This window comes from Artemia franciscana, chromosome 11 (genome assembly GCF_032884065.1).
Source record: "Artemia franciscana chromosome 11, ASM3288406v1, whole genome shotgun sequence".
NCBI lineage: Eukaryota > Metazoa > Arthropoda > Branchiopoda > Anostraca > Artemiidae > Artemia > Artemia franciscana.
Window position 1 is genome coordinate 34,869,074 of NC_088873.1, and position 12,967 is coordinate 34,882,040.

Here is a 12,967-nt window from a genome sequence, read left to right on the forward strand (position 1 = left end):
AAATGTAAGCATTCATCTACAATTGTAGGCTCAAGATCGTTCGGATAAAAATTCAATAGCGCATTTGCATGCTTCGTAATTTCTGAGTCGTGGGTTTGTGCGGCGGAGGAGTGCATCTGGGACTTTGACGATAAATCACATCAGTTCATCATTCGTTGAGAAAAACATCGCTCGGTGATAATTTATTGTGCCCCGAGGCTCGGGTCTAGTGGGCCTATCTGTAAATTCTGGCCTTATTGCTCTTGCAAATGCGATCGAACCATATTTTCTTACAGCATATAATTTATACATTCGCTCAGTCAGACAAGCATCTTAAAATAAATTGAGATTACTTGTTTGTAAAATATCCCCATGGGATAGAAAAAGACGAATAAGCGTCCCCGAATGAAATGGAAAAAGGTAATAGTAAGTGAAATAATATGGCATCAGACTTTTACAGGCCTTACCAGCAGTGCTGATCTCCGTTTCACGGCCCTTCAGCCAGGAAGTGCAATGTGTGTGGGGGTTGGGCAGAAATCCTGTGCTTTTGTATACTCTTTCTGTTTCATTTCCTCAGATTTCTCCGGGTATTCATTTATAGCTAGGTTGACTCTGGCTAAGCTTTCAGAGTCACACAAATAACACCCATTCCAAACAAAATAACTGGTGACGCCAGGAATCGTAACTCCCGCCCTTCAGATATTATAACTCATTAGTCATAACACTTTTTAGCTCTCGTATTCAGAAAGTAGTGTGCATTCCCGTTCTATCCAAATCACTAAGTTCAATGTGAAACGTTAGCAGTCAATTTGAGGATCACTTTCCAAAGGTATTTCGGCTTATATACAACAAAGATTAGCATACCAAAATATCGAATATCTTTTCAGGTTTCTGTTTTTTTTCATCATGTATATACCGATTTGGAGGCAATAGATAAATTAGTAAAATTTGGGTTTTGCAACTTTGTTTTTAAAATCTATGCCGACAGGGTTTTTCTACCATGCCCCTATGAGGGGCTCTAATGATCTTAGGCGAAAACCGTACCCTTTTTATTCGGGAACTATTCTGTCGAACCTTAACGCGGAATTTTTGAATATTAAATCTGTGACTCTGTTAATGACGTGTCATTTTGGAGCTTAATAAAGGTTTGAACTTTACTATGAAAAGCACTAGCCTACAGTCAATTTTCGATAGCTATTTAATATATGTTGAATAATTTTCTTTACATTAAAAATTTTGATAAGCTGTTAAATTCTACTTCAAATAGCCTATGACATAGACTAACCATAACTGCAATAGGCTAGCTTAAGGAAATTCTTCAGTTAGGCCAGTTTGAGCTTACTTCATCAAATTAAACATAGGATAGCACATATTTAATGAGTTGGGTAAGTTTACAGTTTTCTATTCCTTAACTAGGCTAGGCCTAGAAGGTAACCACATCACTAGATGCATTTTTTATGTTCTTGCCAAATTCACTGATTACCTCCTTTTCAAATTTTATTTTTCGCCCAATTCTAAATTAGACACTCAAACTGACTCCTTCTTCCTTATTACAAAATTGTTTGGCCTACCAGTCATCCTGAAAACTAGCTTAGGCTAGCCTACTTTAAAGCAGTCATAGGCTAGAGCTAAGTAGTTGTAAGATTCAAGATTAGGGCCTGCTCAGATGGGATCATTATAGCAGAATAAGACTAATTATAAAATAATAAAATAAGACTATAATAGTAAAATTCTAGTTTAGAGGCTTATTAGTAGGATTTCTTGCTAGAGCTAAGTAGTTGTAAGATTCAAGATTAGGGCCTGCTCAGATGGGATCATTATAACAGAATAAGACTAATTATAAAATAATAAAATAAGACTATAATAGTAAAATTCTAGTTTAGAGGCTTATTAGTGGGATTTCTTGCTAGAGCTAAGTAGTTGTAAGATTCAAGATTAGGGCCTGCTCAGATAGGATCATTATAACAGAATAAGACTAATTATAAAATAATAAAATAAGACTATAATAGTAAAATTCTAGTTTAGAGGCTTATTAGTGGTATTTCTTGAAAGAAATACCTTTTCTTAAGGTATAAGAGTAGTTTAGGCTGGTTAATAAAACTTTGAGGAATGAATTCCTTTCAGGACCAACATAAACACTGGGGAGATATTCCAAGATTACACATACCCCTAGGCTAGAATTTTACTTAAGAATACTACCATTCTATTTCAGAGAAATTTAGGGCAGTTTATGTTACTAACCAACAAATAAGGCAAACATATCACTTCTTGCCTTTTTATGCTCTTTCTAAATGGAGACCTAATAGTTTTTTTTCCAGAAATTGACTTTTAAGCCCATTAAGGACCCTCAAAGATGATGCCTTTGTCTCTTATTTTTGGCTGTATAAATGGGTTAAAAAAAATAATTCTTACTCCATTACATATAAAATAATTGTAGTCAACACATCATAACTGCAGCTCTACTATATGTTACCCCCATCTCCTCATGTGCAAGTAAATAGACCAAATTTAAATGTCCCACTAACTCTAATAAAACAATACTACTAATAGCATCTACCAGTGCAGATGCATTCAAGTTGTTGGTGGACATGAAGTGGCTGAACAAACCATGGCACACCTCTTGGGATGTCACATCTCACCACCATTACTAAGGTGGAGGATACAGAATGTTTCCTGCTGCTAGCAAGTGTGATTTCTATGATGAGGATCCACAACAGTTACTACCCAAGTAAGTGGATGATTGACATACATTGTATTATGAACATGTTCATCTAGAGGCTTTGAGGCTTTACCTGGCAAGACAACTTACAAAATCAGAAGTACCAAGGGCTCTCAAGGTTTTCCTATTGGTTTATCTGAAAGACAGTAACAACAAATGTTTTTAATATCTGAAATATGTAATATTTAATATCATCAATCTTGCTTGGAATAAATAAAGTTTACAAGTAAATTGTAAAGCTGAAGATGTTCTGTATACAAAGGAATTTCATTTCAAAAATATATCTAGAATGGTTTGCAGTTTTATAATCACTGTCTTCTGGAAGCTCCTCATCTTTGTCAATTAGATATTAAAAGTATGTAATATATGCTTTTACAGAATATACAGTTAGCAAATGCACTAACCATTTAGTTATTGTTAGCTTAATTTAGCCATGTTTGTTTTTAGATGAGTGAAATTAGCAACTGGTTTCAGAATATACCCTTTATTACAAGACATTGGTTTGGGATTACCATTGGTGCTACCTTGCTGGGAAAGATTGGAATCATTCCTCTCAAGCATGTATACCTAGACTATGACCTTGTCTTCAGAAGTCTCCAGGTTGGTGAAACGTTATGATTATTTGCCTAGGGTGATGATTTTATCTTAACACTTCTACAACCCAAGGCTACATTTATGCAACAGTTTCTTTTTTTGGGTGTGTGTTTGTTTTCATAAAAAAATCTTTCTGAGTGCTAGTATATATATGTGCGTTTTTTTTAGTTACCTCTTTTCCATAGGGAAGAGGAGGTGGGAATTTGACATTTTTGCCTTTTCAACCATAGCTAGGATCCAGTTTGACAAAAAGGAACAGCTTACTGTATGGTGTTTGAAAGCTAAAAAACTCCCAATTAGCAACACTTTCCTTCAGATTTTAAAGACAATTCCAGATATGAAGGATGTTGACCCTTGTCTGCTGTCTATTTTTCCCATGCCTATGGATGAAACTAGACAATCCCAGGGTGATTATGGATTCTAAATATGATATTTAAGTTTTCAGAGGAATATGCAGGAAATAAGCATCAGATACAAGACTTTTAATTAGACTCTTGTAACAATAACTTCACATACAAAACCATTTATATGAAAATGGTAAAGTTCTCAGTAGACACTTTTCTAAAGTAAACACTTTAGATTTCTTATACAATGATTCTTTGTGTTTATGTTTTATTATTTTACTCCTCCCTCAATCTATAGGAAATTCCTTTGTACACACCTGCTTTGCTTGAAAAGTAACTATTGATTCATTATATTTATATTCTTTTTTTAATTAAACTCCCAATCATTATATTTTGTGTGAGTCATCTTGCACTGGTGGGCTGTATATGTGTTTGAATACATCAACAGTAACTGTTTCCAAGAATTTTAGCAACATGAGAAACTTCTTCTATGAATTTTAGCAGCAATGGAGACACTTTATTGTTACCTCCTACTAGTCCATATTCAGCATTTCTTTACATTTCATTCATTATGCATACAGTAATGCTGTTGAGAAGTAGAGGCTCAATCTTACATGCAAATCTTTGCTAAAAAAACAAATGACCATGGATTGTCAATTAAATTGATATATACTGATATTCCTTTGTTAAGGTTTTGATAATTTTTCATTTATGAAAGTAAGAAAGGTGAAAACTTTTCAAATGTATTTGTTTTCAGTAAAGTGCAAATTGTGTTCTGGTCTTGAGAAGGCATAGGGGTTATCAGGCCTACTCATGTTAATTTTTACTTGTTTTGAGTTTGCTATTTATTGTAATATCTGTTCGTTTTGAGTTTTATTTATTTATTGATAGCGATTTGTTGTAGTTTTATACTTTGAAGATTATTTGACTTTATTTTTTCTCATTCTTGGCTTAATGGAGCTCTTTACTTTTCTTTGAAAAACTTGTCTTGTGAAAAAAGTTTTTTAAATTAGTTTCTGTTCGTTTTTTATTGGCACAGTCTTTTTCATGAAAAACATATTGTATATCTTTTCAGTTTTCTTCTACAAGAATCCATATTATAGGTAGCTATTTGTATGTCAGAGAAACTTCTTCAACAATTTTTAATCCTGACACAAACAGTATTTTTTTTAATTTTATAGCTTCTGAAGTTGATCTGAAAAATAAAACTTAATATCATTCCCAAACGATTCTATCCATGCTCTTTAACAACCTTGATACACTTACACTCTTTTTATTTATTTAAATTGTAAGAACAGAAGTAGTAATAGTAGTGTCCCCAAAAGTTTCAACTTAATACCCCCAGTCATTCTTGATATATTACTAAGATGTCTTATTGGCAACCATTTAACACAATGCCTTTTGATTTATTTTAAAGCAACATTTAGTTTTTAAGCATAATGGGCGAATTGCATAATTATGGGGGGTTGACATGCCTAATACTCCTAAAGATATAGTTGCTGGACTGTTCTACAATGCTGAATAAAATGCCTGTCTCAAGATTTTGACTGGATGCGTTTGGAAAATGAATGGGCTTGAGAGAAGGGCAGCTTGCCCTCTAATTTTTTGTTAATCTATAAAAGGGTACCAGACACTCGCACTGTAATTATAATACAAGGGGAGGACTTCCCCGTTCAAATATCTAGTAAAAACATTTTAAACAAGTAAAAACAAAGTGAAAAACTTTTAAATTTATTTTGTTTTCAATAAAGGGCAAATTATGTTCTGGTCTTGAGAAGATATGGGGGTTGTTAAAAACACAATTTACAGACCTTTAAACTACACTGAACAAAATGGATATCTCAAAATTTTGATTAGATGTGTTTTTGGAATTTATGGCCATGGGAGGAGGGGGCTTGTTGCCCTCCAATCGCTTTCAACTAATAAAAAGGTCATTAGCCCTTTCAATTTCCAATCGAATGAGCATTTTTCGAAGTTTCTATGACAATGATTGGCCATCTCAAAATTTCTGTCAGATACATTTTTCATATTCACATTCGTTTAATGTATTAAAATAGCTTAATGTATTAAAAATAGCTATCATATCACTCACAAATGAACGCTAAATTATGCTTCTTTTACAATCACATAATGGTCACTAATTAGATACACTTACGAAATATGACGCAACTTTCAATTCACTTATTAAATGCACTTGCGAAATATGGTGCAAAGGAGTTTGCGAATCTATTCGTACGGCACTTGACTGGTTCTAGTTTGTTGTAATGCCTGGTATGTCTGCTGATTGATGTGGATCGTGGAAGTATGGATTGGTGCTTCTCGTTTGTTAATAGTGTTTCCCAAATTTCATTATTAGCTCATGTCTTCGATCGAACAAGGTGGGCAAATTCAACAGCTCAAGGGCACTTTCGTAGTTGCTGGAACTGGGTCCGAGTATTATCCTATTAGCGCATTTTTGGACATGCTCTAGTTCATCTGCCATGTAAGCTGTGTTCTGAGTTTGAGGACCCCAAACAGGACAGCAATGCTCGAGGAAAGGCCTGATGTAGGTTGTATACGCCAGCAGGAGCTGACGATCAGAGAAGCCTAACCTGCGCATACTTGTTAAACTCTGGATTGAGTAGTGACCTTTGTATATAATATTGTCTACATGCAGCTTAAACGAGCAGTCACATGTTAATGTTACGCCTAGGATTGTTCCAGAGGAAACAATTGGAAAGAGAGCATCTGGGATAGTGATATCTCGGTTGAGTGGATTGAATCATAGAACTTTTGATTTCTGTTCATCCACTTGTAGACTATTCGACTTACACTGGTTGATGAAGTCTGTGAAGAAAGTCGGGTCATACTGCTGCTTCGCTGCTGCATTTTCGACTATATACTTGAGAAGTGCAGACAAGTCATCAACAAACTTGAAAAGCTCTTCCTGATCTGCGAGGATGGGGTTGATAACGGCAAGAAATAAAAGATCAGCTAATTTCGTTCCTTGGGGCATCTGCAGGTTAGTTCTGACCACTCAGAGCAGGTATCTTCTGCAAACAAAGGGTAAACTGATTGCCGTCTCCCCTGTAAAAAATCTCTCACTAATAGTTGTATTTGTTTTTTAGTTCCCAGTTCTTTCAGGTTCGTTAATGCGGTCATGTGTTTAATAAGGTCAAATGTTTTTCGGTAGTCCACCAAAAATAAGTCGACAGTACAATTAGAAGTGTCAAACTACTGAACGATGGAAAAATATCGAGGTTTGGGAAGGAGGTGGGGGTCATCCACCCTCCGATCACTCTGAATCTTAAAAAGGGCACTAGCACTTCTGATTACCAATCCAACGAGCCCCCTGCAAAGTTTACACGATCACCCTTTCTATATATAAATATATATATATATATATTATATGCCCCTACGACATAACTTATAATCCTCGCCCTGAGGGCAGTGGGGGGGAGTTGTCATCCTCAAAGACATAATCTTCGGACCTTTCAATTACGCTGAACAAAGTGGCTATCTCAAAACTTTGACTGGATGTATTTGGGGAAATGGTGGGAGGGGGGCTACTTGCCCACCAGACACTTTTGAATTTTAAAAAGGGCACTTGCCGTGTGTGTGTGAGGTGTGTATGGGGGGATTATCTACCCTCCGATCACTCGGGATTCAAAAGGGACACTAAAACTTTCAATTAGCAATCCAATTAGCCCCCTCCGAAGTGTATACGATCACCCTTTCTATATGAACCTTAAATGCCCCCAGGGCATAACTCACAACCCTTGACCTAAGGGCTGTGAAGGGGGGGGGTCATCTTTAAATACAAAATTTTTGGACCTTTCAAATACGTAGAACAAAATGGCTATCTCAAAATATTGAATGTGCTTGGAGAAATGGTTGGCTTGGGAGGGGGGTTAGTTGCCCCCCAATCACTTTCAACTATTGAAAAGGACACTGACCGTTTTAGTTTCCAATTGAATGAGCCCTTTTCGAAGTTTCTAGAACAGGACCCATAATTCCTTCGATTCCCTGGCCTAAGACTGAAAAAAGTAAATAAGACATTTTGCACACATCACTGTTTACTTAGACATCACTATTAAGCTGCCTATGATCTAAAGTCTTCGTTCGAATGAGTTGATTCATCCAATACCCCATTCATTTATATACAGCGTTCACATTTCAACACCAACTTTCAAGGGGATGGTAAATTATTCTTTTAGTCTGTCTAAACAATTTAACATTAGAGAGACGAAACTAAATAAATAATGGAAAGGATTCAGGAAACAAATGATGTAGTACAAAGTATATTAGTAACTTTCTTTCTCATGGAAGGATATGACAGTAGCCCCCCGTCCTCCTGATTAAAGGATAAATATTTGAAACGACTCAATTTAGATAATAAATTTATTGTTTGTTTTCTAGATATGGCGACCAGCTACCTCACTTTTTGCCTATCCTTTATCTCCAAATACTGGATTCCATTTTTTGATGAATCTGTTCTTCTTATATACTTATTCAATGAAGTTAGAAACAGGTTAGCGCTTTCTTTAACTCATTTATTTGCGCGTGGAAAGTGTAGGTATTTACTCAGCGTCAATCTTTTAGATATTTCTTTGTAAAAACTTCAGTGTTGTATTATGTTTGTTGAGAGACATGCTGGGATGCTATTCTCTTTTCTTGTTTTTTTTTTTTTGGTTACAAGGGTTTTTGTTAAATTTTTGCCTAGAAATAAAATACATGTTTACTTAGATTTTGGTCTTCCCACGCCTAGAAGCGCATAAGGCAGCAACGGTAGACTTCCAAATCAGCCAATCTTATGCCAGGGACCAGAGCTTGTTCAGTGTAGTTTCAAAACTTGTTGCCTCCTTCTCATGGAATCGATCTAGTGTCTTTTGCTGTCTTCCCCTTCTTCGAAGACTGGAGGAGGGTCCAACACCATACATTGCGTCTGGGGTGCCTTCATTTGTACGGATCATACGTGCCTAGTAATGTAACCGGTTTAAGCTGAGTTTGGAGATTTAACTAGTGTAGCGTACAGGCGTCAAAGTCTACCGGCTAATGGCAAATAAAAAATAAACAGAAGTAGCACTAGAAATAAACTCTATCTGAGACAGAGTACTTGAACAGAGTTTGGAGATTTGACTAGTGCAGCGTATAGGTGTCAAAGCCTACCGGCTAATGAAAATTAAAAAATAAATAAAAGCAGCACTAGAAATAAACTATACCCGGGACAGAGTACTTGAACAGAGCTTGTAGATTTAATTAGTGCAGCGTACAGGCGTCAAAGCCTACCGGCTAATGAAAATAAAAAAAATAAATAAAAGTAGCACTAAAAATAAACTATACCCGAGACATAGTACTTAAATGTAGCTTGGAGATTTAACTAGTCCAGCGTACAGGCATCAAAGTCTACCGGCTAAAGAAAATTAAAAAATAAATAAAAGTATGAGTAGAAATAAACTATACCCGAGACAGAGTAATTGAACAGAGCTTGGAGATTTAACTAGGGCAGGGTACAGACATCAAAATCTACCGGCTAATGAAAATAAAAAAATAAATAAAAGTAATAGTAGAAATGAACTGTACCTGAGACAGAGTACTTGAACAGAGTTTGGAGATTTAACTAGTGTAGCGTATAAGCGTCAAAGTCCACCGGCTATTGAAAATTAAAAAATAAGTAAAAGTAGCACTAGAAATAAACTATACCCGAGACAGAGTACTTGAACAGAGCTTGGAGATTTAACTAGTGCAGCGTACAGGCATCAAAGTCTACCGGCTAATGGAAATTAAAAATAAATAAAAGTAGCACTAGAAATAAACTGTACCTGAGACAAAGTATTTGAACAGAGTTCGGAGATTTAAGTAATGCAGCGTACAGGCGTCAAAGTCTACTGGCTAATGAAAATTAAAAATTAAATAAAAGTAGCACTACAAATAAGCTGTACCTGAGACTAAAGATAAAATGAATACAACACAAAGATTTGAAAATATTTTTTTTTCTTTTGAAAACAAAGAATTATGAGTTTAGTCTTTTTATTTTTAATGGGAATTTGAAAGAGATTTTAAAATTGTAACATAAGTACAGTATTTGATTCATTATTTGATACTGAAATAAGAATTTACAGATATTAAGAACAAAATAATAACTAAGTGAGTAAAATATAATAACTGATTGAGTAAAGTAAAGTGTTCCCAGAGTATTTAATTCACAATACAGGGGCTCAATCTCTCGTTGTATAAGCTTAAGAATTTTTATTTAAACTCCATTTCAACCTGAAGTTCTCGATTCAATATATTTTCATTTAGTTTCACTTATTTTATCTCATTTCATTTCTTTTTCGTTTCAGCCTAAAAAGGAACAATTTAGTTGTACTCACATCTAAGCCAAGCTGTAATGTCAATGAAATACCAACACCAACTGCCATTTCTAAAACCCTTTTCGTTTCTGGTTTATATCGTTGTATGTTAGACATTCGTTTTGACACAAATCAACTCAGCCAAATATTATAAAAAAATTCAAAGCCATATCAATGAAAGATTTAAATCCCGTAAATAAGTCATACATCCAATAAGAGTAAGCTCTCACACATCTCCTCATTCTGATCTCGTTGGTGAATGGTTGTTGCTTTTCCCCCATCAAGCTTGTGCAAAGTGGAGACATATTTACACAGCTGACTAAAATTCATTAAAAACGGTGGATAAAATTCTAGTTGAGTGACTTCTTGCTATCTCAGAAAGTTAGGCTAGGAAAATGAAACTTTCAGGGATAGGTCTATAGGCTAAAGTATATCCCGGGAAGGTATTTAAAGTACCCAGCTCCACTCCTTCTCCCTCTAGAGAGCCCTGAAATACAAGTCTATACCTATTGAAATTTTGACAAAACAACATTTTACCTTAATTTTCAGTAACCAGTTGCCTTTTCTCTGCCCCTAGTTCTAAAATGCAATTCCTGTTATTTGAGTAAAATTCTGAGCCTTATTAATGTTTTTTTTTTCAGAATTTAGGAAATGTATTTGCATATCTTTAAAAGCTTATAAATTGGGATTGAGTAACGTTATGAAGCTGAAAACAATTTTGTTGTACTTCAATTAAGCAGAAGATCTATTTTGCAAGGTTTCACTTTTATAAAACACATATTTTTGGAGGTCATCAAAGGTCAGGGCCCTCTAGAGGGAGAAGGAAAGGAGGTAGGTACTTCAAAAATACCTTCCCGGGACATATTTTACCCTCTAGAGCCATCCCTGAAAGTTTCATTTTCCTAACCTAACCCCTTACTGAGATAGCAAGAAGTCAATCAACTAGAATTTTACTAAAACGGTGAATAAAACTCATTAGAATGAAACTCGTTAGAAACTCATTAGAAACTTTTTTTTTTGTTTTCTTCGTTCGCTTCCAAAATAATGTCATTGGGTTTCTTGTGTTGTATTATGTTCTTGAATAGTAGTTGTTGTATTATAGTTCGTGTTGTTTATTTTCTTAATTCCTTTTACACTGGGAGATATAAATGTGACTAGTGGATACAAACTCTGTAGAGCCATCTTTCTTGTTGATCAAATATTTCTTAAGAATATGTCAACATGTCTTGTCCTTTTGGCTATGATGATACTTTCTTTAATTGGATAATTTGAGTGTTTGGTTTTTCTAATTCCTTCTAAGTTGATAGAAAGAAGTAAATGTGACTAGTAGATGAAGGATAATAGTACCCAAGGTTTTTTTTACTTTTTATCATTTATTTATTGTTCTTAAACCGGGGGAAGTGGATAAGACCATTGGAAAAAGACCGTTGGCCTACGGTGACACAGTGACCCACTCTGTCAAAGTAAGGGCCCTAGAATAGGCAAATTGTGGAATGAACACAGATAGTTTTTATAGTAGAAAAATAGTACGGCATGATTTTCTTGACTGTCCGATCGGCTGGCAACTTTCAATGATCGTTCCCTGAGTCAATGAGAGCTCCAACTTTTGTAACAAGAGGGGAGAGGTCGCCACCCATGGTGGACATCACTCCGTTTTCATGCAAAAAGGCTATTTTTGGGTGATCCGTCAAGATTCATCCGTCACATGACGACCTCTCGCTCAGTATCACGGGTTGCTGAAAAAAGGAAAATTTCAACTTTTCTATTGAAACGCGTTTCGCAAAAAGCATAAGTTAAAATTTTGAAAGATAGGTTCTAATCAGAAATAAATTTCAGGTGCAAGATGTAAGCCTATCTGATATGATAAAAAGATATCCTGATCACTGTACATACCATTTGGTTGTAAAAGTGGCAAAGAAATATCTCAGTATGCAACTGATTTTGTTCATATTTTATTTTATGTGGAATCAATTTGATTTAAGGGGCCCGAGAAGGGCAAGTAATTATTTTGTTATACCTTTAAAAGATTAAACAAAATATTTGTTTGTGGAAAAAGAGCCAACGTTTTTTTTTTTTTTTTTTAAGGTTGACGTTCCCGGGTTATGGGATCTTAATTTACAGTAAAGCTTAAGTTTCAGTATACGGAATCCCCAAACACGGGAATTTTTTTTCGATTGACTTCAAACCCATATTCAGAGTCATTAGGGGACGGGAAGGGACAGCAATGTAGAAAATAAAAATTGAAAAAGATGTCGATTCATCGGAAAACGGGGCCTGAGAGAGCGGGGTGGTGGATTTTTTTCAAATCAGCTCTAAAGCCATATCATTCTTGGGCTAAGGTAGTTCTAGGGCAAACCAGAAAAAAACTGTATAGAAATTTCCCATATAAAACTTAAAAACAATCGAAAATAAATTATCTTGTACAAGGAGGAATCTGCCACCTTCCTTAAATCCTTTTCCACCCTAAGCTGTCTATGTGCTAAAGTTTTCACTTATTATAAAGATTAGCCATATTCTTCCAAAAAAAAGTTATCTTTTCGATTTTGTTTTCAGCAATTGTCGTTTTAACCGTTTAATTAGTTATTCCATTGACTCTAAAATTTTCACATTGCACTAGCTTATTTTCAAAATTGAAATATACATTTAGTGTAATGCAGATTCTTACGTGCTTTGTTGGAACTTTTCTTTCTTTTTTTAAGGATTGGAATTATGAACTTTGCCAATTCAGTATTACTTTTTTGTGTTTAAGAGCACAAGAGTTGCAATAATTGAACAATAGTACTTTGCTTCAACAAAGAATCTGTCTACATCCAATATGAGATTAAACTAGACCTACGTTGCCTGAGTAACGTGAAGTGTTGCGGCAATATTTGTCCGGCTTCGCCGAATAAAGTGTTGCGAGAGCAACACTTTGGTTTTGTTTCTTTGCTATTGGTTAAACGCTGAAGTTGTCAGCCTATCGAAGCTTTTAAAACGTTATGTTCAAAGAAGAACGCGAT

General features: G+C 35.1%; 1 protein-coding gene across 1 annotated transcript in view; it reads left to right on the plus strand.

The window, feature by feature from the left end:
* Window positions 1-1,035: 1,035 nt before the first annotated feature.
* LOC136033133 (derlin-1-like) overlaps window positions 1,036-12,967 on the plus strand; it is a 32,900-nt gene continuing 20,968 nt past the window's right edge. The window contains exons 1-3 of the mRNA XM_065713772.1: window positions 1,036-1,124; window positions 3,146-3,298; window positions 8,035-8,146. Of these exons, the coding sequence (XP_065569844.1) occupies window positions 3,146-3,298; window positions 8,035-8,146 (265 nt within the window). The 5' untranslated portion in view covers window positions 1,036-1,124. The remainder of the gene's footprint in view (window positions 1,125-3,145; window positions 3,299-8,034; window positions 8,147-12,967) is intronic.